At 43.8% G+C, this 22,505-nt stretch overlaps 2 protein-coding genes across 4 annotated transcripts in view; both read left to right on the top strand.

Moving 5' to 3' along the window:
• Positions 1 to 20,599, top strand: part of FKTN (fukutin) — a 98,931-nt gene extending 78,332 nt beyond the window's left edge. Inside the window, exon 12 of one of the 3 annotated variants that reach the window (XM_063593939.1) lies at positions 19,984 to 20,599. In XM_063593939.1, the coding sequence (XP_063450009.1) occupies positions 19,984 to 19,997 (14 nt within the window). In that variant the 3' untranslated portion in view covers positions 19,998 to 20,599. Of the gene's footprint in view, positions 1 to 13,638; positions 19,964 to 19,983 lie in introns of those variants that run through there. The other 2 variants (XM_055117763.3, XM_055117762.3) reach the window with 2 other exon arrangements.
• TAL2 (TAL bHLH transcription factor 2) lies at positions 19,994 to 20,320 on the top strand. Its single transcript, XM_055117766.2, has one exon. The coding sequence runs from the start codon at positions 19,994 to 19,996 to the stop codon at positions 20,318 to 20,320; it is 327 nt and encodes a 108-aa protein (XP_054973741.1).
• Positions 20,600 to 22,505: the final 1,906 nt, after the last annotated feature.

Here is a 22,505-nt window from a genome sequence, read left to right as displayed (position 1 = left end):
GACCTAAGTTCATTCTTGCACTTCAATAGATACCACATCTGATCTTATAAGGTAGATGTTATTACCCCTTGTTTTGCAGATGAGGAAGCTGCAATTTAGAGGTAACACAGATCTTAAATCCTTGTTTTCTGACTTGAAATCCAGTGGCTACTCACTCTGCCAATTCTACTTAACTGTTGATCTGAAAAAAAAATTTTTTTTTAAATTATTACTTAAAACCAGCCTCTGATACTGAAAGTGAGAAGGATCACTCTACCCAATATTAAGGTTTATTATATAGCTATAGTAATTGTTATGGGCTGAATTGTGTTCCCTTATATCCCTCAAAATTCATATGTTTCAGTCCTGACCCCTAGTATCTCAGAATGTGACTGTGTTTGGAGATAGAGCCTTTAAACAGCTAATTAAGGTAAAATGAGGTCATATGGGTGATTCCCAATTCACTGGTGACTAGAGTCCTTAGAAGAGCTTAGGACAAGGAGAGGCACAGAAGGAGGACCATGTAGAGACATAGAGAGAAGATGGTCACCTACAAGCCAAGGAGAGGATCCCTCAGAAGAAACCAGCCCTGCCAACACCTTAGCCTTGGACTTCTAGTTTCCTGAACTGTGAGAAAATAGATTTCTATTGTTGAAACCACTCAGCTGTGGTACTTTATTATGGCAGCCCTAGCAATCTAATGCAGTAGTCAAGACAGTATGGTATTGGTAAAAGGATACGCACATAGATCAGAGAAACAAAATAAACCAGAAATTGACCCATATGAGTATGTCCAACTGATTTTTTACAAAAGTGCAAAAGCAATTCAGTGGAGGAAAGACAGTCTGTTTTTTTTTTCTTTTATAGACAGGGTCTCACTGTGTCACCCAGGCTGGAGTGCTGTGGCACAATCATTGTTCACTATCACCTCGAGCTCCGTGGGCTCAAGCAGTCCTCCTGCTTCAGCCTCCCAAGTAGCTAGGACTACAGGTGTATGCCACCACACCCAGCTATTATTTTATTTTATTTTGTTGTTGACACGGAGTCTCATTATGTTGCCTAGGCTGCTCTCAAACTCCTGGCCCCAAGCTATCCTCCACCTTGGCCTCCCAAAGTGCTGAGATTGCAGGCATGAGCCTCCACACCCAGCCAAGATAGACCTTTCAACAAATGGTGCTAGAGCAATTGGACATTCATAGGCAAAAAACAAACTCAACTTGAATGAAACTCACACTTTGTACAAAAATGTACTTAAAGTGGATCACATGCTTAAATGTAAAATATAAAACTGTAAACCCTTTTGGGAAAAAAATAGGAGAAAATCTTCATGATCTAGGGTTATGCAAAGCATTCTTTCTTTGACTTGACACAAAAAACACAATGTATAAAAGAAAAATGGATAAATTGGACTTCATCAAAATTAAAAATTGCTGCTCTGCAAAAGCCCACATGTAGGGGCTGAAAAGTCCAGCTACAGACTAGGAGGAAAATATTTGCAAACTGTGTATCTTGACAAAGGACTAGTACCTGGAATATATAAAGAACCTGAACACTCAGCAGTTTTTTGAAAAATTCAATTAGAAAATGGGCGAAGACATAGACAGACATTTCATTGAAGAGGATATACAGATGGCTAAGAAGCACATGAAAAATGTTCAACATCATTAGCCAGGGAAATGCAAATTACAACCACATGAGATATCATTGCATACCTATTAGAATGGCTAAAATTAAAAATAATGATAACACCAAATCTGCTAGTTGTTTCTTTTATGATTTTCTTTTTTAATGTGTACTGTGCACCGTTGTTTTCACTGTGATTTTACTAAAGAGTGTCCTTAAACATTTTACAAACATTCATAATAGGTAACACTCTTCATAATAAAAAGGAATAACCTTGTCTGAATTTTTGGAAGACAGGTTTTTAGGTTTTTGTTTTTGCCTTTCCTCCAATTCTTTGTTGATTTACTTTGTCATTTTAATAACCCTCTTTTTATGATTTATTTTCTCTTTATTATTCCTTTGTGTTCTTCGAGTTTTCTTTAATTAGATTTATCAGTAAAGCCCTTTAGCAGCTAGTACTATTGTTCATAGTTCTCTGCAACTTTATCAGTAGGGCTTTTACAACCTAAAACTTCTAAATTCAAATTTTTTCTTCCGTTAATCTCAATAATTTGGAGGATGTTTTCTAGTGAATTTTGCAGGAAAGTTAATTGAGTGGCCAATGTTCTGAAAATGCTATACCACCAAATGTCTTTCAGATGTCTTAGAAGATGACAGTCTCATAGTTGGAGTGTGGAAGAGTTTGTTTTGGAGCCCAAACTGGGCAACCGTCTAATCCAGCCAGATCCTGCTTAGCAGAAAAAGCAAATTTCTGGCATGTGACCTCATAAACAAGGGAAAAGCTCTCCTTTTAGGATGATGTCTTCTCTTACCATCTATTTCCCCATGTCTTAGTGGAAGGAGCCATCTTTTTCCCCATGTCTTAGTGGAAGACCAGAGAATTATCTAGAGCATGCTGTGATGCTGCAAATGGTGTATCTGTAGCCACTAGCCACATGTGACTACTGAATATTTGAAATGTGGCAAGTGTAACTGAATAACTAAATATTTACTCTAATTTTAATTAATTTAAAACTAGTAGCTAGCATATTGCAGATCTAGAGGGTTTTATGGGATCAGCAAGGGTTTCGGATTTGTCGACTGGAATCCAGAGCCCTCCACAGCCTAGTTTTGTGATCTTGGGCTAGCTATTCAACTTCTGAGTTCTGAATTTTTTTTCAACTAATGGGGCTAAATTAATACCTACCTTTAAAGGTTATTAAAAGAATTGTAAGAAATTGTAAGAAATCTGCAGTGTCTGGCACACTGCTCAGTACATGGTAGATGTACAGTACATGGTAGATGCTCAGTGAATGATAACTATTGTTAATATTATGTTCACATGGTTTTACATCTGCCTTTGGCATAAATCCTATCAGCTTGTATTTTCCTGATAATCTCATTTCACAATTTTTCTGTAAGATTGGTATTTCAGATCCCTCCTGGGTAGAGGCCCTATCCTGAGCACTGGTGTTAAGAAGCGACCCTGGCCTCAAGAGCACAGGTACAAGGCCTGTTCTTTGGGGAGAGAGTATGTGGGGTTAAAACATAACACTTAATGGAATTGAGTCTCAAGGACCAGGCTTAGGCAAAGAGACAAAAGTCCTAGACTTTGTAGATGGCCGTCTGAGCACCCAAGTCTAGAAAAAGCTCCAGGAAGGAGGACAGGGACTGGGTAATGAGGTTCAGCTGAGTCTTAGGACTTGTAGAACAGAAAATTTGAATAAATGAAGAAAGAAAACATTTCTGAATAAGAGGAGTCAGTAAATTCACAGAATAGGCTTTATGGGACAGTGAATAAGACCATCTGCCATATGGATAAATAGTGAAAGATACAACTGGAAAAGTGGGCAAGGAACAGACTGCAGGAAATGAGGGGACTGAATATTCTGCTATGAAGTTTGGATATGAGAGAGAAAAGTTTTGAATAGGAGCATCATGCCTTCAATAAACACTTCTGGCCTGGTTACTACTCACTGGATCTGTCCTAAGGGTGAGGTTCGACAAACGTTCAGGAAACCCCTTCAAGGATAGAGCAGGGATTTAAGAGAATTCAGATTCACCGAGACTGATCCTAGAGACCGTAGAACCCTGATAGTTGCAGGGACAGAGGATAGAAACTTAGCCAGATGGGCATAGGACCCTAGTGGTTTAAGTAAGGTCACTCCTAGGAATTCTCAGTCAGTGCTAGACATGGGCACAAGCAGTCCAGAGTCAGGAAGCGCTTGAGACCAAGTGAGCAGGGGACAGTTTGGAGATGGTCTGGGAAGTGGAGCTCAAGAGCAGCATTGCAAGCCACAGAAAGGAAGTGTGATAGGACAAGGCAGGGTCTTATCCAGAGGGTTCCAGGGAATTAGAATAGGCCTTTGAGAGCCATGACAAAAGCTCAGTTTGATGAATTGGGCCAGGAGAGCCAGTGAGATTCTAGGCTGTGGAGAAGACATGAAGGCAATTTTTGGAAGACAGCAGAGGAATGCAGACCAATGGTCAGTGCTAGACCTGGGCACCACAGTACAGGCAATGTGAGGGATGTGGGAAAGAGGCTGGAGCCATTTCTATACCTGTTGCTTCAGTTAGAAACTAGGACAGGATAGACTTTTCACATGATGATGCCACAGGGCATAACTGAAAGCTAGGGAGAACAGAAGCCAGGAAGGGAGATAAGCTTAGTGAGGATTTTAAATTCTGGGTCTTAACTTAGTCCTCATCTCCCTATTGGCTGTTCACCTCTGGAGACTATGGGCTCCAAGGCGTAAAAAGTAATTGCTCTAGTTGTACTAGGAGAGTAGTTTGTGCTAACAACTGACCTTCTACCCTACATTTACCTCTGCAAGAAGGCTTGGGACTCCAGTGGTTTTCTGGACCATAATAAAAACAAGGCCATCTTGTCTTCACTCTTCCTCGTTTCCACCCAGACAGATTCTGCTGCCTGGATAAGACAGCTCAGGCAGGGACCGCTGGCTGATGAGGCCTGGGCAAGCCTATAATCCCAGCAGAGAGCACAGGGACAATGAGTGGGAGGGGAGCCAGTCACAGGTTGTATCTTATTAAACCAGTCTGCATCAGCTACAGTGTAAGTCTCCGAAACAGATCTGAAACCCCAGCTGGTAACCTAGTTAGTTCAGGCAGTGTGTAAAGAAACCATATCCCCGCCAGCTAAAAAGATGCATGTGCTCCTGGGTAGTGCAGAAGTATCTGTTATGAAAAGCAAAGGTAACAACAGTGGTGGGAAATTAAGGTTTCCTCTGTGTGTTTTTTTATTGGTTGCATTTGAGGTGACATCCTCTAATTTTCCTAAGCACAGTGAGGCCTCCTGGAAACATCTGCTGGATTTGAGGAGTAAGGGGATGCTTCCCTCATCCTCCGGGTGTGTGTATTTGGTTTGGGATTTGTCAGGCTGGGAAGCTGAGGGCTCTGGGCAGCTTGACCTGGCAGATTTCCCCCACTTGCCTGAAAAGCAGCCTAGGGGGCAGAGGCCCCTCCCCAGCTCAGCCCTGCACCTTCACTCTTAAGCGCCTGGAGCTGGGGCCTTTTATTTCAAGTCTGGTCCCCAGGGAGCAGAGTGGGAAATGAGGACAGCTGATAAGCCTGACAATATTGACTTTATGGGGAGTATTCAATGAATTTACTTTCTGCAAGTAGGCTGCACTCTTATCTGCTGCCCACAGAGCATCTAAATCCTCATCTAGGAGACCCATCGATGAGTCATGTCCCTTACACAAAGACCAGAGAATAAAGAAGGAAAGGGGAATTCCATCCACCCCTTTCTTTTCTCCAGTACCTGGTCCTGCCCACCCCAACACCTCCCCTCGCTTTCCCCACTGCGTTTGGGTTTATTGGCTGAAAACAGAAGCACTCGCAGCTCCAGGCCTACGGAGTCAAGGCCAAGCCAGCCTGGTCTTGAGAGGTCGAGAGCTGGGCATACCCAGGGCTGTATGTCCCTCTAATTGGTAACTATGGGAAGCTCACTTGAAGTAGTTGTGTGCACCGCTTTATGCTGCAATAGTCAACATTTGCTCTGGACAGAAATACCCTCACGGCTTTAACGCCAGGTGTCTTGGAGATAAAATGTGGGTGTGTGGGCGTTACCAAGGGGTCCTGGGTCTGGGGTGCTGGAGAGTGGAAGTTAAATGTAAGAGAAAGGCCTGATGCTCAAGAGAAGTTTTTCTTTCCCCTCTGGCTTCTCCCTCATCCAGTCCTGGGCTCTGTTTCAAATATTAGAAAAAAATAAAAGCTTCTTAGCAGCACAGAAAGTAAGTAACTTGAAGGAGAGAGGTGGGAGCCAGAATGCTGGATTGGGCAGATGAAAGAAAAAAAACTGAAAGTGCCCTTTGGCAGAAATTAGAGTCATGTGTTTAGGTTCACCATCTAGCTTTCAGACAGAGTTTTTTGGTAGTAAAAATAAAATGAAATCTCTGTATTGAGTAACTTTGGTTTCATTAGATGACTTAGCACCATTTTTTAGTATTTATTCCAAAGCACTAACTTTTTATACATTAGCTCACTGAATCTTCACAATAACCCATGAGATGATATTTCTGAGTTATAGCTGAGAAAACTGAGTCTGGGATAAGTTAAGTAACTTGCTCAGGATGACAACTATAATAGCATCAAAGCAAGGATGCAAACACCAGCCAGTCTGCCTCCAAAGCCAAGTCAAAGGTCTTCTCTTAGCTGCCACACTAAACTGCCTGCTATTTGGCATTTTTCAATATCTTATCTCAGTCCATGGCCAATCAATGAGTATTTATTATTCCCACGTTATTGGAAACAGGCTTAGCAGGATATCACTACCTGTCCAGGGCCACAAAACCAGTGTATATCAGAGACTCTGGTCCACAGAGTCTAGCATCTCTCCTAAAGGTCTCACCCTGCTGGTGCATTGCCCACTGCTCAGGCAGAGATGTGGGCCACATCAGTGCGTTTCCCCCTTCCAGGTGCCCTGGTTTCCTGTGCCACCTGCTTTCACCTGCTGCTACTTGCTTGATAATTTTCTTAGTTGAGGGAGGTTGGAATGAGGGAGGCAGGAAGAGCTTGGGAGGATGTGAGCTGTTCACTGAGTTGCTCTGTGGGCCCTGTGAATGGAGCAGTATGAACATCCATGAGAATCTGCAGCTTCTGCAGGCTCTGGAAAGATGCCTGTCTAAAAACCGCTAGTAAAACTGAGTCAGCCATATGCTTGTTTCTTTAAGTATATGTTTTAGTATTTGACTTCTTTGGGAGAAATAAATTTTTTGTTTAGGATAACTTGTTATGTAACTTTATAATTAATATTTATAATTGTTCATATTGAATAAGAAAACCTGGGTGAAATGCCTAGCATGACACTTAGCACTTAAGGTTGAATAATTGGGGCAGAGGATTAAGTTCCTGGGCCAGAGTTGATGCTTAATGTCAACCCCCTCCTCAGGTCAAGCCATCATCTCCTCTTGCCTGCATTGCTTTCACAGCATCCTAACTAGTCCCCCCACCCCACCTCTTCTCTTGCCCCTCTCCATGTAGCAGACAGAATATTCTCTCCTTCTTAAAAAACAACCAGGTTGGGGGCCGTGGCTCACACCTGTAATCCCAGCACTTTGGGAGGCCGAGGCGGGCAGATCACGAGGTCAGGAGATCGAGACCATCCTGACTAACACGGTGAAACCCTGTCTCTACTAAAAATGCAAAAAATTAGCCGGGCGTGGTGGCGGGTGCCTGTAGTCCCAGCTACTCGGGAGGCTGAGGCAGGAGAATGGTGTGAACCTGGGAGGTGGAGCTTGCAGTGAGCCAAGATCGCACCACTGCACTCCAGCCTGGGTGACAGAGTGAGACTCCATCTTAAAAAAAAAAAAAAAAAAAAAAAAAAAAAAAAACCATTCTATGGCCTTGGAAACATTTACCTCACAGAAGCAAGCTATGTGTCTGCTGACAGAAGGCAGGGCAGGCTGGAGGCAGCTGTCTGAACAAATAAGAGCTTTCTTGCATTCATTCAACAAATATCTGATCAAGCAGCTTTTATGGGCAGTGAGCACAATTCCTGGGGTCTAGTGATGAAGGAAACTAAGTCTTTGTCCTCATGAAGTTTATAATGTAGCAAGTAAACTAGAATGAGATTTGTTTTGAAGAATTCAACATGAAGCTGGGGTCTCCTTTAAAGAAAAAAAAGAGAGAGTTAAAATAATTGAAATTTATCAAAAAGAGTTTCTTATGACCAAGAGTCACTCCCACGCACCACAAATTAAGTATAAAGAATGGGCACAGTTTACTTTGGAAAATGCAAATTTAAAAGCAGGGGTTGTAATATTAATATAATAAAATGAAATTCATGGCAAAAAGCAAGATTTTTATATTGATATAGGCTACAATCCTCTAAGTCAATAAAAAAACTTCCTTGAGTCTTTATGCTTCAAAAGCAATGCATCAAAAAATGTAAAGATCTAAAGCAAACACTCCCGGAAAAACAAAAAGAACAGAAACAAAATAGTAAAGGGAAATTTTCACACAGTGCTCTCTTGAATAGATCAAATAGACCAAAACTTCCAAGAATATAGATTTATTTAATGGATGTGTAAAAAGACATTTTACCATTCAAACAGAGAATATACCTCCTTTTCTAGTACCTGTGAAACATTTATCAAAGTTGAATATATGTTTTATCAGACAGAAAATTCTCAATAAATATCCCAAAGCAAAAAACATACAGGGCATATATTTCACTATACTGCAATAAAATTAGAAACTAATAGCAAATGGTTGCCAAAAAAATACAACAACAAGAAAATTTAAAAACACTTTATAAAAGAAAAATAAGCAACAGACATTAGAAACCAATGACAATGATACTACAAACGGAAACAGGATATCCCCAAAGGTCTATCAGAAGAAAGTTCACAGCCTGGAGTGCTTTTCTTACTAAACAAGAAAGAGTAAAAATAAATAAGCATTCAATCCAAGAGTGGTAGAGTGGAGAGGAAATAAACGTAAACAAAAGAACAGATTTAGTAAAGATATAGTATAAAGTGTATTTGAAAATCATAAAAATGATAAGCGAATCCCAGAGCTAGTTTTTTTAGGAGCAATAAAATGAACAGACTTTCGCAACACTGATCAAGAAGAGAGAGAGAGAAATCATAAACACATAACATGAGGCATGAGAAAGGGGATAAAAAAATACAGAGATTTTAAAAAGTAACTGAATAACTGTATATAACACTCTATTAATGAATCTGAAAAGGTCCAAATTTATATGTCAAAGTACCAACATTAAGGAGAGAGAGAACAGGTGAAGGAACAAAACCTACCTAGAAGGATTTACTAGTAAATTGTATTAAATATCAAGAACCAGCTAACTCATCTGTTTAATAAATTAATGGTGGATGGAAGAAGTGATGAATAAATGACTGGATAAATGGAGAGATGGATGGATGAATAGGGGCCTCGACACATAGAATTGGAGATTGGTAAAGGGGCTAAGAATGGAGGAGGGAAGAAGAGAGTTTTAAGAGTGGCTAAGGCTGATGCTTGACCTCCAGCCAAAACAATCTTGGCCCACACCCACTTGGCCTGGCAGAAATCCCTTCCAAAAGTCCCAGGTTTGGGCCCTGGCGGTGGTTGACTCCTGTAATCCCAACACTTTGGGAAGCCAAGTCCGGAGGATTGTTTGACCCCAAGAGTTCAAGATCAGCTTGGGCAAGATGGCGAGATCCCGTCTCTACTTTTATGAATAAAATAAAAAACAAAAATCCCAGGTTTGGTCTTTCCTGAAACTGACAACCCCTGCATACAGGTCTAGAAGGCCAGTATTCACAGGCTAATCCAGACAGATCAATTAAACCAGGAGAACCAGAAAGCCTGACAGTGCCCAAGCTCTCCTAGTGACCTGCCCTTCCCTCCCCAGCCCTCTGTTTCCTCCCCAGGAGCTCGCAGGTGCAGTCTCTCCAGGGGGCAGTGAGAGCCATGAATAGTAAGGGTTTTAGCTCAAGCACACAGAGGCGTTTAGCTGCCCAAATCTAATCCCCCAATAATCGGCTTATGTAAATTCCTACTTCAACCCCTTCCCATGCGGGTCCTAGCCCCGAAATTCTCTACATTGGGAGACTGGCATGGGAGAGGACCCATCACTCTGAAGGATCACTGCTAGTGAAATGATGCACCAAAGATTGTTTCCCCTGCTTCTGAAAGTATAAAACCAACAATAACATTTAAGAACGTTTTGAAAAGAAAAAACCATCAACCCTGGTCCCAGGATGTCAACACAATCGGGCTCCTTTCTCTGTAGCCCTTGTCCTTTCTCTGAGTCCTTGTCCACTCACACACAGATCCTATTTGACAGCTTATTGTTTCGTTTAGCATCATCCATTTCCAATCTTGCTACCCTGTTACCACAATTCTTTTTCTCAGCTGTAAAATATGCCATTCAAAAAAATATATCACCTTACAGTTTTTGGCTGAGGTGAAGATTAATACAGGTTATTGCTTCAAAATGTAACATTTGCTGTATTATAATTGCCATATGGGGAAAACAGAGGAGCAGAAAGAGGAGCAAATCAGAGCAGCTCACTGCAAATATTAGTTTTTGTAGTTGTTTGTTTTTCTAGATGGAGTCTCTGTTGCCCAGGTTGGAGTGCAGTGGCATGATCTTGGCTCACTGCAACCTCTGCCTCAAGCGAAGCGATTCTCATGCCTCAACCTCCCAAGTAGCTGGAATTACAGGTGTGCGCCACCACACCTGGCTACTTTTTGTATTTTTAGTAGAGATGGGGTTTCACCATGTTGGCCAGGTTGGTCTCAAGCCCCTGACCTCAGGTGATCCACCCACCTCGGCCTCCCAAAGTGCTGAGATTATAAGCATGAGCCACCGCACCTGGCCTTAGGTTATGTTTCTAAAGATCCCTTTTTACCAACTAATTTTCCCCAATCCACCCTCCAATCCCTCCTCTATACTGCCACCAGAATGAGTCTTGCGACCTGTGACTAAACATACTGTTCCCATGTTCAAAGCACACAGTTGTATTTGTCTGGGCTGCCCTCTCCTCCACCCTTGCACTTGTATTATAATTCCTACCCAGTCTTTACCACACTTCCACCAGGCACCCAGCAGTCAGAGCCCCTCCCCTGGACACTGTGCTTTTAGATGGCCCCTCTCTGGCCCTCCTCCAGTGCTCACCCAACTCCTATGTCCCACCTTCTAGAACATATTCTGGGAAACTGGGACCCCTGAATTTCTGTTCAAATGACCATGAACCCTTTTCCAGGGCCTGGATAGGGCTATTCCCTAGGTCCATGTGGGCTGGGAGTTCGCATCATTTTCACAAGGCCCTTCACAGAAAAAGACAGAGCTAGTGGGTGGGAAAAGAACGGGGACGGGGATGGAGTCTCCATTTGTACCCTTATCATGGCCCCCACAAATGTCAGAGCCACCCTTGCTTCAAGGCCTAGTTTAAATGCCATCCGTCCCATGGGTAACCTCTGATCCCCCAGCTAGAATCTTCTACCTTTCTGTCCCTAACTCTAATTTCACACTCTCTCGCATTCAGGACTGTCTGTCTTATATTAGTCATGTTGTCATGTCTTCTCCCTTCCAATAGCTGTTAGTGCCTTGAAAATAGATACAGAGCTTTCCTCACCTTCATGCCTACCTCCCCATCCCACCCCACTCCCCTCCTACCACCATAACCTAGCAATTTATGCATCACCTTTTAAATTTATAATAAAACTGTATTGTTTGTTTTGGAGGTGGGTAAGGTGGGTGGTGGTGTGACAAACAACCCCAAAGTCTCAGTGACTTACAACAATAAAGATTTATTTCTCACTCATGTTATATGGTTGGTTGTGGTTTTGCTCCATGGCATCCAGGCTGCACGAGCAACCCCAAACATAACTTTCTCATGGCTGAGTCCATCCAGCAATCCCAACTGGAGTCTTGCTCTATCCCCAGGCTGGAGTGCAGTGTTGCAATCTCGGCTCACTGCAACCCCTGCTTCCCAAGTTCAAGCGATTCTCCTGCTTCAGCCTCCTGAGTAGCTGGGATTACAGTCGTGTGCCACCATGCCCGGCAAATTTTTAATTTTTTTTTAGTAGAGATGGGGTTTTACTATGTTGGCCAGGCTGGTCTCGAACTCCTGAACTCAAGTGATCTGCCCGCCTTGGCGTCCCAAAGTGTTGGGATTACAGGCGTGAGCCACTGCAGCCGGTCCAGCAATCCCTTGTAAAGCTTCTGCTCCATCATGATCAATGTTAGGGCTGCTCGCATTCTATTGGCTGATGCAAGTTGTATGGTCAAGCCTGGCAATGGGGCAGGGAAGTATAGTTCCTCCACTTACAGGGAGGTGCTGCCAATCACATGGCAGTGAGTGGGGCTATATAATCCTCTCCAAGGGAAGGGAGCCAATAGTTATTAACAACAATACAATGGACCACAATAAAATTTACAATATACCGACTATGTGCTAGGCATACTGCTAAATGCTTTACCTACTTTTTTCTCATTTAGTCCTGACAATTCTGTCATTGTCCCCATTTTACAGATAGGGACTAAGGCAAGCATAAATTCTATAATTTGCCTAGGATCACATAAGTGAATAGACAAGCAATTTCCACCTGGGTAATGTAACTCCAGAGCCCTTTGCTCTTATCCACTAAGCTGCAATTTGTTTGTGAATTTATTGTGCCAGGTCCTATACCAGATCTTTCAGAGATAGTGGTACCTGGGAATTCATTACTTATTCATTGATTAATCAACATCTGATGAACACCTGTTCACTGGGAGTAGATGGGGTAGGGAAGAGGCAGAGAAGATAAATAAGTAAATAATACTCAAGTGGGGATGAGTGTTAAGAAGAATAAAGCAAACAGAAGGATGAAGACTTGTGTGTGTGTGTGTGTAGGAACAATTTTACGTTTTTTTTTTTTTTTTTTAAGAGACAAGGTTTCACTATGTTGACCAGGCTGGAGTGTTGTGGCTATTCACAGGTGTGATCATAGTGCACTGCAGCCTCAGACTCCTGGCCTCAAGCTATCCTCTTGCCTCAGCCTCTGGAGTAGGTGAGATTACAGGCTCACTACCACACCAGACAGACGGTGCAATTTTAGATATTGTGGTCACAGACTTCACTGAGAAGGTGCCATTTGAGTAAAGACCTAAAGAATGTCAGCTCCTTGAGGGCAAGGACTTGTATCTGTTTTGTTTGAAGTTGTGTCCCCAGCAACTAGAACAGGGCCTGGCTCATCGTAAGCTCTCAGTAATAATGTGTTGAACGAATGAAAGGAGGTTAGGGAGGGAATCGTGGATAACTTGGGGGAAGAGTGTTTAAGGCAGAGGAAACAGTCAGTGAAAAGGCTCTGAGGAAGGAGAGTATCTGGTGAGTTCCTGAAACAACAAAGAGACCAGAGTGGCTAGAGCTGAGTGAGCCCCAGGAAGAGAAGAGACAGACAGCTCGGAGGGATAAAAGGTATCTCTGGGCCCATTTTAAAGGCTTCAGCTTAACTCAGTGAAATGGAGAGCCACTGAGGGGTTTTGAGCAGAGAAGTGACCAGAATCTGACTTGTGTTTTCATAGCATCATTCTGGATGATGTTGGAGAACAGACAGAAGGAGGCAAGTCCAGAAGCAGGAAGATCAATTAGGAGTCCCTTCCCTCACTGAAATAACCAATGTTAGTGCTGGGCATTGTGGAAACTGAAATGGATAAATTCGGGAACCTGCCCAGTACAGTGAATGTTAAATTCTGCTGTGCATCTTAATCTCCTGAAATACTTAGGTTTTAAAAATGCAGATTTCGGACCACACTCCCCACCCTGAAAAATCCTAGTTTCCTGGGTCTGGGTTGTGGGTGTTGGGATCCTCCTTCCCCACCTGTGATTCTGAAGCAAGTTGTTGCTGAACTCCAGTTGGAGGCTCACTGGGGCTTAATAAACATCTGATGAATTAACAACAGATACGGACTTTCCCAGGATTGAATGTGTTGGAGAAGGAGGTTGGTAAGCGGCTCCCCCAGCTCAGGTGGGTGGCAGGACCCCCTTACCGCCCCCAAGTATCACACGAGGCGGGGCTCTCCTTCCTCCCTTGCTCCCTTTCCAGGGCACAAGAGAGAGTTGGTTCCCGGAAGCCAGGGCGCGGAGAGTGGGGAGGAAACGGTGGGAGTCCCCGTCGGGAAGGGGCCCCCGGGCCCCGCGAGACAAAGGGCGGTGTCCTATAAAGGCGGCGGCGGCGGCGCGGTGTCCAGGCGAGGGCGCACACGGCCGGCGAGGGCGACGGCTACGGCGACGGCGCGGGCTCTTTGCGAGGAGGTGCGTGGACTCCGGGGGGGACATGGGCGCAACCAGGGCCGGGCTCGTGGGCCTGCGGGTCTCTCGCTGAGCCATACTCACCCGGGAGAGCAGGAACGCGGCGGAGACTTGGTAGCGGCCACCGAGCCAATTCGGTGGGAAGACCCGGGGACTTTCCGCGGGGCAGGGGCGGTGGCTCAGCTCCGGGGGTGCTAGGCCGACTCTCTAGCGTGTTGGCGGGCCCGCGTCGCTTTTATGCGTGATGCCGGGGACCCCCTTGTACCGCTCTCGGCAGCGCATCTCCCTGAGCCCTTCAAGGAGCTCGCACGTCCCCGAGCGACTCCCGGACACCTGGCAGATTCGAAACTTCAGCCACGAGATGCTTTCCTGGACTCCCTAAATACTTAATCATTAGGCAAGGCAATGGTTTGCAAGGGGGAGCAAAAGTTATAAAAAGAAAAAGGGAAAGGCCTGGCAGCGAAGCGGGCAAGGGAAGAAGCTTGGGCAGAGTATTCGAGGTGCGTCCAGGCTGCACGGTGCAGGGGTTGGGTGCATCTTAGAACAGGTGGCTCCCCCAGCGTGAGGCTACTGTGAACGGCGCTGAAGAGCAGTATTCATACTGTGTGCTGCTGATTTAATATATCAACATGCAGAGTTGTGTAAGTGAGAAAAGCGACTTGCATAATATATATGGTGATTTTAAAGGGGGTGTGTGTGTATGTGTGATACACACACCAAACTGGCTGCGGCTGGGGAGTGAGACTGAGTAGCTAGACAGGTAGGTAGCCTTTTATTCTTTACTTGAGGCACATATGTATGCTTGATATTTTCTTTCTTAAATGAGCTTGTATTACTTCTATAAATAACTTCAAAAGGCAGAGTTGTGCCTCATATTGCAGGTTAAGCACTGTTCCCCAATCTAACTACATAAACCACCCTTCATGGCGAGTATTTTCACTTACTTTCAAGAGAAAGGTGAAAGAAGAGACAAATGCACCAGACCAAATGCCAGGAAGATAAATTTAAAGTGGAATGAAGAAAGAGCTGTATGTGAGTGAATGCCTGGGACAGGCCCCCCAGTGTTAGCTGTGAGCCTGTGCTGCACCCTCTCTGGTGAACCCGGTCTTCGTGTCCAGGAACCCCTGGCACAAAAAGTAGCAGCTCCTGTTAGGGGCATTGGTCACCTCCTTGGGGGAGTGTGTCCTTCTTTTCTCTGCTAATGTGTTACCTTCAGTAGCGACAATATAAACAGAGAATTTATGCATATCCATGTTCGGTGTTTCTACCTGACTTTACTCCAACCTAGTCATTCTTAGCCTGGGATACACAACCCCCATCCACCCAGGAATATAGAGATAGAATTCAGGGGTGCTATGAATTTGGATGGAGAAAAATTACATCTTTACTTCCACTAACCTTTCATCTAAGCATAGCGTTTCCTTTATTTATGAATGTGGGTAATAAACTGTAGTAGTATTAGCCGTGGCGGTGAATTTGTCACCAATAGAAATCATAGATGCGTGCATTTCATGTCACAGATGTTGCAGATCTTTTGAAAACATCATTTACATACCACTTTTTAGAGATTATCGTAATAAGTCTAGTTATTTAATGTGTTAAATATGAGGCACATGTATTGCTATATTGTATTTTAAGTTATTTTAATAACTACTAAATATAGTTGGTTGTTTTCTGTGTCTATGTATTTTAATTTATGGACTTAAAATAATTATTCTGAAATGAGAACCAAAGCCTTTTTACTTTATATATTTAAAATCATTGTTCTGAAAACAAATCTGTCCCTAGGCTTCCCCAGACTGCTAAAAGGTCCATGGTACAAAAAAGGTTATGAACCCTGACCCGGCAGGAGTCCTCAATGGTGACATAAATGCATCAATATCCAGGCCTGGGACACAGGCTGTACCACTGATTCCCTGTGTGGCCTAAATGCTTCACATCTGTTTTAGCATCTATCAAATGTTCTCTGATTCTGTGGCATCTAGTGTATTTTTTTTTTAGCTCTTACATTACTCTGAGATCACGATTAGCAGCAATCACTCCTTGCGACTGGAAAAACACTAAATGCAATTTTCCTTTGATTTAATAAGTACTTCAGTCATTTTCCAGTGACCTCTACTTTGTGCTTTTCCAGCTTGTTAAACCACTGATTTCTATTTCCCCTGTGGAGAAGGAGAGGAACACACTTGAGGATGAATCAACAAGGAATGATTAAGCACCTCCTAGGATGGCAGACTACATTTTAGAAGCTAGTTTTCTCTGTTTTTTTTTGTTTTGTTTTTTGTTTTTTGTTTTTCCTGTCTGTTTCTAGTACAATAGGATAGAGCCCTCTTAGAAAAGAACACCATAGTTAGTTTATCCTGCCTAATCTTTTTTCCTCCCAGCTTGAAAAAGACCCCCCATGGGACTATGGTTGACTTAGTGAATGAGCTAAACCCTGTTTTGATAAGAGAAGCATGAATGTAACTTTGCTCCTGCAATCCTAGCCAGTGTCAGTGTGGACAAAACTGGATCGTTTTCTACCTTAAAATCCCCTTGATTCAGGTTTAAACTTTTATATTTTAGGTATATACTTGGGTATAGTTCTGACAACATTCAAATTTTCATTGTAGAACCAAAGGTCAGATTATTCAGAAATGACTTAGGTTAGATAAAAGGCAATGTGGCCTGGCATGGTGGCTCACGCCTGTAATCCCAGCACTTTGGGAGCCCAACGCAGGTGGATCACCTGAGGTCAGGAGTTTGAGTCCAGCCTGGCCAACATGGTGAAAACTCATCTCTACTAAAAATACAAAAATTAGCTGGCTGTGGTGGCGGGCACCTGCAATCCCAGCTACTTGGGAGGCTGAGGCAGGAGAATCACTTGAACCTGTGTGACGAAGTTGCAGTGAGCCGAGACTGTGCCACGGGAGGCTGAGGTTGCAGTGGGCACCAAGATTGGCCACTGCACTCCAGCCTGGGTGACAGGAGCAAAACTCCGTCAAAAAAAAAAAAAAGGAAATGGGCGGGGCATTGTAGCATTTCTGAGTTGAATGAGGTCCTGGGGATCACCTGGCCCACCCCTTTCAGTTTTGGAAGGAGACCTGGCCTGCCTGGGAACCCGCTAGAATGCCTGGCTAGCTGCTGCTTCTCTGCTCCTGCAGTCGCAGTGCTTCCCTCACACGTTAATACAATCAGCCAGCTCCTCAGCACTCAGCAGCAAGCAGGATACCTGGCTCGTAGTGTCAGTAAATGTTGGTCCCAAAGCTTGGAGTGCATAGTATTGTAATTGGTCCGTGGGTCCAACTAGGAATGTCTCCACGGAGAGAGGATGTGGGTGCAAGAGGACAGTGCGGGGAGCCGGAAGCCATGCGGTGACCTCGGGCTGCGGTGCTTCCAGTTCACCATGAATTCTTAGCACAGCACTGACTCTCCAACCCAGACACAAGCAGGAAAGGCAACAAGAAAGGAACTGGGATGGGGAAATGTCCCGGGGGGCATAGAGATGATTGAAAAATACAGTTGGCGCAGTGGTTCGCCTGTAATCCCAGCCCTTTGGGAGACTGAGGCGGGCAGATCATGAGGTCAGGAGATTGAAACCATCCTGGCCAACATGGTGAAAACCCTTCTCTACTAAAAATACAAAAAAATTAGCTGGGCCCAGTGGCGTGCGCCTATAGTCCCAGCTACTAGGGAGGCTGAGGCAGGAGAATCACTTGAACCCAGGAGGCAGAGGTTGCAGCGAGCTGAGATCGTGCCACTGCACTCCAGCCTGGCGACAGAGGGAAACTCTGTCTCAAAAAAAAAAAAAAAAAAAAAGATTTTATATATGTACACATAATACCAAAAAAAGAATAAAACACCACAAGTCTCCCTTTTTTCTCTTCTCCCAATCTACTGTCCTCTCCCAATGAACCACTGTTGACAGTTTGGCCTGAATCCTTCCAGGTTTTTGCTCTAAGCTCAGACCTTCTCTAATGCATATAACTTCTTCATTAGGAAGAAAATGATAAATTACAACATTTATTTTTCTCTGTTTTATTTTTAAAGATAATAATTGCAATCATTAATTTTCTTTTTTTTTTTTGAGACAGTCTCGCTCTGTCGCCCAGGCTGGAGTGCAATGACGCGATCTCGACTCACTGCAACCTCCACCTCCTGGGTTCAAGTGATTCTTCTGTCTCAACCTCCTGATTGGCTCTGACTACAGGCGTGCGCCACCACGCCCTGCTAATTTTTGCATTTTTGGTAGAGATGGAATTTCACCGTGTTGGCCAGGCTGGTCTTGAACTCCTGACCTCAGGTGATCTGCCCCCCCCAACCCCCGGCCTCCCAAAGCGCTGAGATTGCGGGTGTGAGCCACTGAGTCCCGCCAATCATTAAATATTTATTGAGCCTTTAATATGCACTAGACACTGAGCTAAGGTGCTTTATGTGTATCATTTCATATGTCCTCACAATGATGCAGTACTCCTGTACTGATCTTTACTTATGAGGCATTTGAAACACAGAGAGGTTAAGTAGATTGCTCGTCACACAGCTAGGGTGAGTATAACCCACAGCCAAACCGGGGTTCTGGCCTTGGAGCCTGTGCTCTTGACCACCATGCATATGGTTCCACTGATGGCTGAGTTACGTGAAGACTCCTGTAGAGTCGGGGCTTGGTGGAAAGGGAAGATCTCACCTGCTGTTTAAAGAAATAGGTAAGTAGAGAGTGGGGAGGAAATTCAAGGAACAGAAAATGACAACGTGGGAAAGGGTAGAGTTGGGAATATTCATGAGTCTTCGGAGGAACTAGAAAGGGCCCAGTGCCCAGAGGAGCTGAGCGTGGAGCAGGCAGCAGACCAATAGCAGTAAGCCAAGAACATCAAACTGCCTGGGGCTAGACTTGGGCTTGTTTGCCAGTGCCTCCCAAGTGTTCCTATTAGCACATGTTAATCCAAGCTACCTGAAAAAAGGGACTCTTGCCTCTAAGAGTGAAAAATGCCTGCATAACGCTCGGCAGTATGTGATGATAAACCACTCTCCTAGACTTGGAAAGGTCATCCAATGCAGCCCCGAAGAGGCCCAAGTATCTTCTACAGAATCCACGCCAAATCACCACTCCCACCTGCCCCTTGTCTTTTCATTTTTGCGAGACTAAATACCCCCACTTCTGTTCTTCATACACCAGGGTTTCAAGACCCTTCATCATTCTGTTCCTGCTCCTCTAAATATAGTCCAGTCTGGATATTTTAGTTCTTACAGAGAGGGGCTGAATCCTCCAGGTGAGGTCTGCCAGCTAACAAGAGAGCTGTATTGTCTTCTCTATTCCAAATTTAATTTTATTAACGAAACCTAGAATCATTTTCTTTTTTTACTTCATTCTGATAATACATTGTTGATTCATATTCAACTCTCTGTTGGTGGCTGGGCATCGTGACTCACGCTTGCGATCCCAGTACTTTGGGAGGCCGAGGCGGGTGGATCACCTGAGATCAGGAGTTTAAGACCAGGCTGGCCAACATGGTGAAACCCCATCTCTACTAAAAATATAAAAACTAGCCAGGCGTGGTGGCAGGCGCCTATAGTCCCAGCTACTCCGGAGACTGAGGCAGGAGAATCGCTCAAACCCGGGAGCTGGAGGTTGCAGTGAGCTGAGATGGTGCCATGGCACTCCAGTCTGGGTGACAGAGTGAGACTCCGTCTCAAAAAAAGAAAAAAAAAAACAACAAAAAACAAACTTTCTATTGGCCAAACATATGTTGCATTTATACATAAACTCAATCAATATTGTACCTGATTCTGAACAATTAGGAAGAGTTGGTTATAAAGGAAGAAACAGGAGTATTGGGACAAAGCAATCTTTCAACTGGAGGCTTCAAAACAGCCAGAGAGAAAAAGCTGAAGGGTGTTGTTCTTACCTTCCCCTGTTGTTTTTAAGTTAAAAAAAGAAATTATGCATAATTCATAGCGTCATTGATGCCTCGAAAGGTGAGAGGCGTATGTTTGTGTCCCTGTGGGGTTGTTTTCTTTTTTAAAAACCTGAAAATGAGGAAATGAATCTCCTAAGCTCTGAGTCGAGAAAATCTAACATCTCAGGTTCTTGGCAGGACATGTGATACCAATCAGGCCTCTTATAAGATATTGGCCCTGAGGGCCCTTTCTCTTTCCATCTCAGGAACTCAAACATGACCAGGAAGATCTTCACAAATACCAGGGAGCGGTGGAGGCAGCAGAATGTCAACAGCGCCTTTGCCAAGCTGAGGAAGCTCATCCCCACTCACCCTCCAGACAAAAAGCTGAGCAAAAATGAAACGCTTCGCCTGGCAATGAGGTATATCAACTTCTTGGTCAAGGTCTTGGGGGAGCAAAGCCTGCAACAAACGGGAGTGGCTGCTCAGGGGAACATTCTGGGGCTCTTCCCTCAAGGACCCCACCTGCCAGGCCTGGAGGACAGAACTCTGCTTGAGAACTACCAGGTTCCTTCACCTGGTCCAAGCCACCACATTCCTTAGTGTGGCTCTGGCTGTCATCTCCCAGGGCAGCACTTGCTCAGAAATCACTGCCTGTGGACAGACTTTTGCACGTTCCAGAGTTGACTTGATGATAACTCGTGAAGCATGAATTTTAGCTTCCTGGGAGGTGGCTCAGAGACAGCTGCAGGGAGCTGAAAGAAGCCATGAGGAATGTCACTTGTGGGCCGCCACCCCCCAGGGATGTCAGGTAGAGCGGCCTACCTCTGCCTATTTTAAATCCAGGTTCTGTGTAAGACTTTTGGAGAAAAAATTCTAAGTAAAAAAAAAAAAAGGCTGAAAATCACTGTTTACTCAATGTCTTCAGTTATAAGAAAGAAGTTTTCTCATAATGGATCTCAGATGAATAAGTAGAATATGCTTCCTTCAGAACATATTTTAAAGTTTGTTTTGAAAAATGAGATTTGATCAAGGGTGAACAAAATAAATCTTAAGATTGATGGGCCGGGCACGGTGGCTCACGCCTGTAATCCCAGCACTTTGGGAGGCTGAGATGGGCAGATCACCTGAGGTCAGGAGTTCGAGACCAGCCTGGCCAACATGGTGAAACTCCGTCTCTACTAAAAATACAAAAATGAGCCAGGTGTGGTAGTGCGCACCTGTAATCCCAGATACTCAGGAGGCTGAGGCATGAGAATCGCTTGAACCCGGGAGGGGGAGGTTGCAGTGACCCAAGATCATGCCACTGCACTTCAGCCTGGGCAACGGAGCAAGACTCAGTCTCAAAAACAACAACAACAACAAAAGTTTTCTCATAATGGATCTCAGATGAATGAGTAGCAGCATATGCTTCCCTCAGAACAGATTTTAAAGATGGTTTTGAAAAATGAGATGTATTTGATCAAAGGTGAACAAAATAAATCTTAAGACTGATGAATAGAAAGATAACCCCTGCAGAAACCAACCTGGGAGACTTGCGGGAAAAATCTGTGGAGAAAAGACACCCCCCGCCCCCACCCCCACTAAGGTGTGGGGATTACAGGAATGCAGCAGAGATATGTGGAACAGTTCTGTGTCCTTTCAACTCTGTAGAAGTGTGAGGTGCTACTTGTGCTGAGCCATTTGTACATATGTGACTTCTAAAGCCAAATAGTGGATTATATCTGTGAGACGAAACAACTGGATAATTTATGTGTTAGGGCTCGTAGTTTTCTTATGAAAAACAGCTGAAATAAGTTAGCTAAAGCCTTCGTTTCACATGTCATGCATTAAAACGTTTCACTCAGCCTCAACTCCTGCTGATTTAAGACCTGTAAAATTCAATTATAATTATGAAAATCCAAACATTACCATTTAACGACTCATTTAACAGAGAGCTTAGTTTAAACAAAACATTTAGAGTAAACAATAGAAATGTAATACCAGACGCTAATGAACTAATGAATTTGTAATTTGTCTTCTTTGCTATGGCACATTAGCCTTCTCAAAAAAGAAAAAAGTTTCTCATAATAGATCTCAGATGAATGAGTAGCATATGCTTCCCTCAGAACAGATTTTAAAGTTGGTTTTGAAAAATGAGATGTATTTGATCAAGGGTGATCAAGCTTAGTCTTAGGCTGGGAGGGCTGGTACCCAGCAAGTCAGTGAAATAGCACGGATCTGGCAGAATCCATCACCATATGCCACCCTGATGATACTTGGAGTCAAAGATAAATCCCATAGTTGAACCTGGAATACAAATAATGTTATTTGATTATCTCTGGGACATTTTCTTTCCCCAAAGTTCTTGACAGTACATTGGTTTTAAAACCTTCTAAACCATACGTAGGAAATTGATGGATTTGAGATTAGGGATTTCCAGTATATACACAATAGAGGAATTTAAATTTCCTGCCACTCAGAAATAAGGTGTTTTACTTGTGAAAGGTTGAAATGAGCCTCCTTGGTCTGGTGATTGGAAGAAAGCTGGATGAAACTCTTACAATCTCATTCTCCCGAAATAGAAAGGTCATTATGTCATTAAACTCTATACAGCATTCACACTTGTAACACAATGCATTTATTTGAACCAGTAAGATTTCCTTCTAGGCCCTTTATTTAAACTGTATTTGGTAAACTTCCCCACGGACCCAGCATAGTCCAGGGAAACACATAAGAAAAGAGATCAAAATGGTTTTCCTGAATGTGCATTTTTTTTTCTCACTAGCTTATGTGGACACAAGCTTAC

Source organism: Pan paniscus, chromosome 11, assembly GCF_029289425.2.
Source record: "Pan paniscus chromosome 11, NHGRI_mPanPan1-v2.0_pri, whole genome shotgun sequence".
Lineage (NCBI taxonomy): Eukaryota > Metazoa > Chordata > Mammalia > Primates > Hominidae > Pan > Pan paniscus.
The sequence above is the reverse complement of the archived record's forward strand: the minus strand, read 5'-3'. Positions and strand labels throughout refer to the sequence as shown.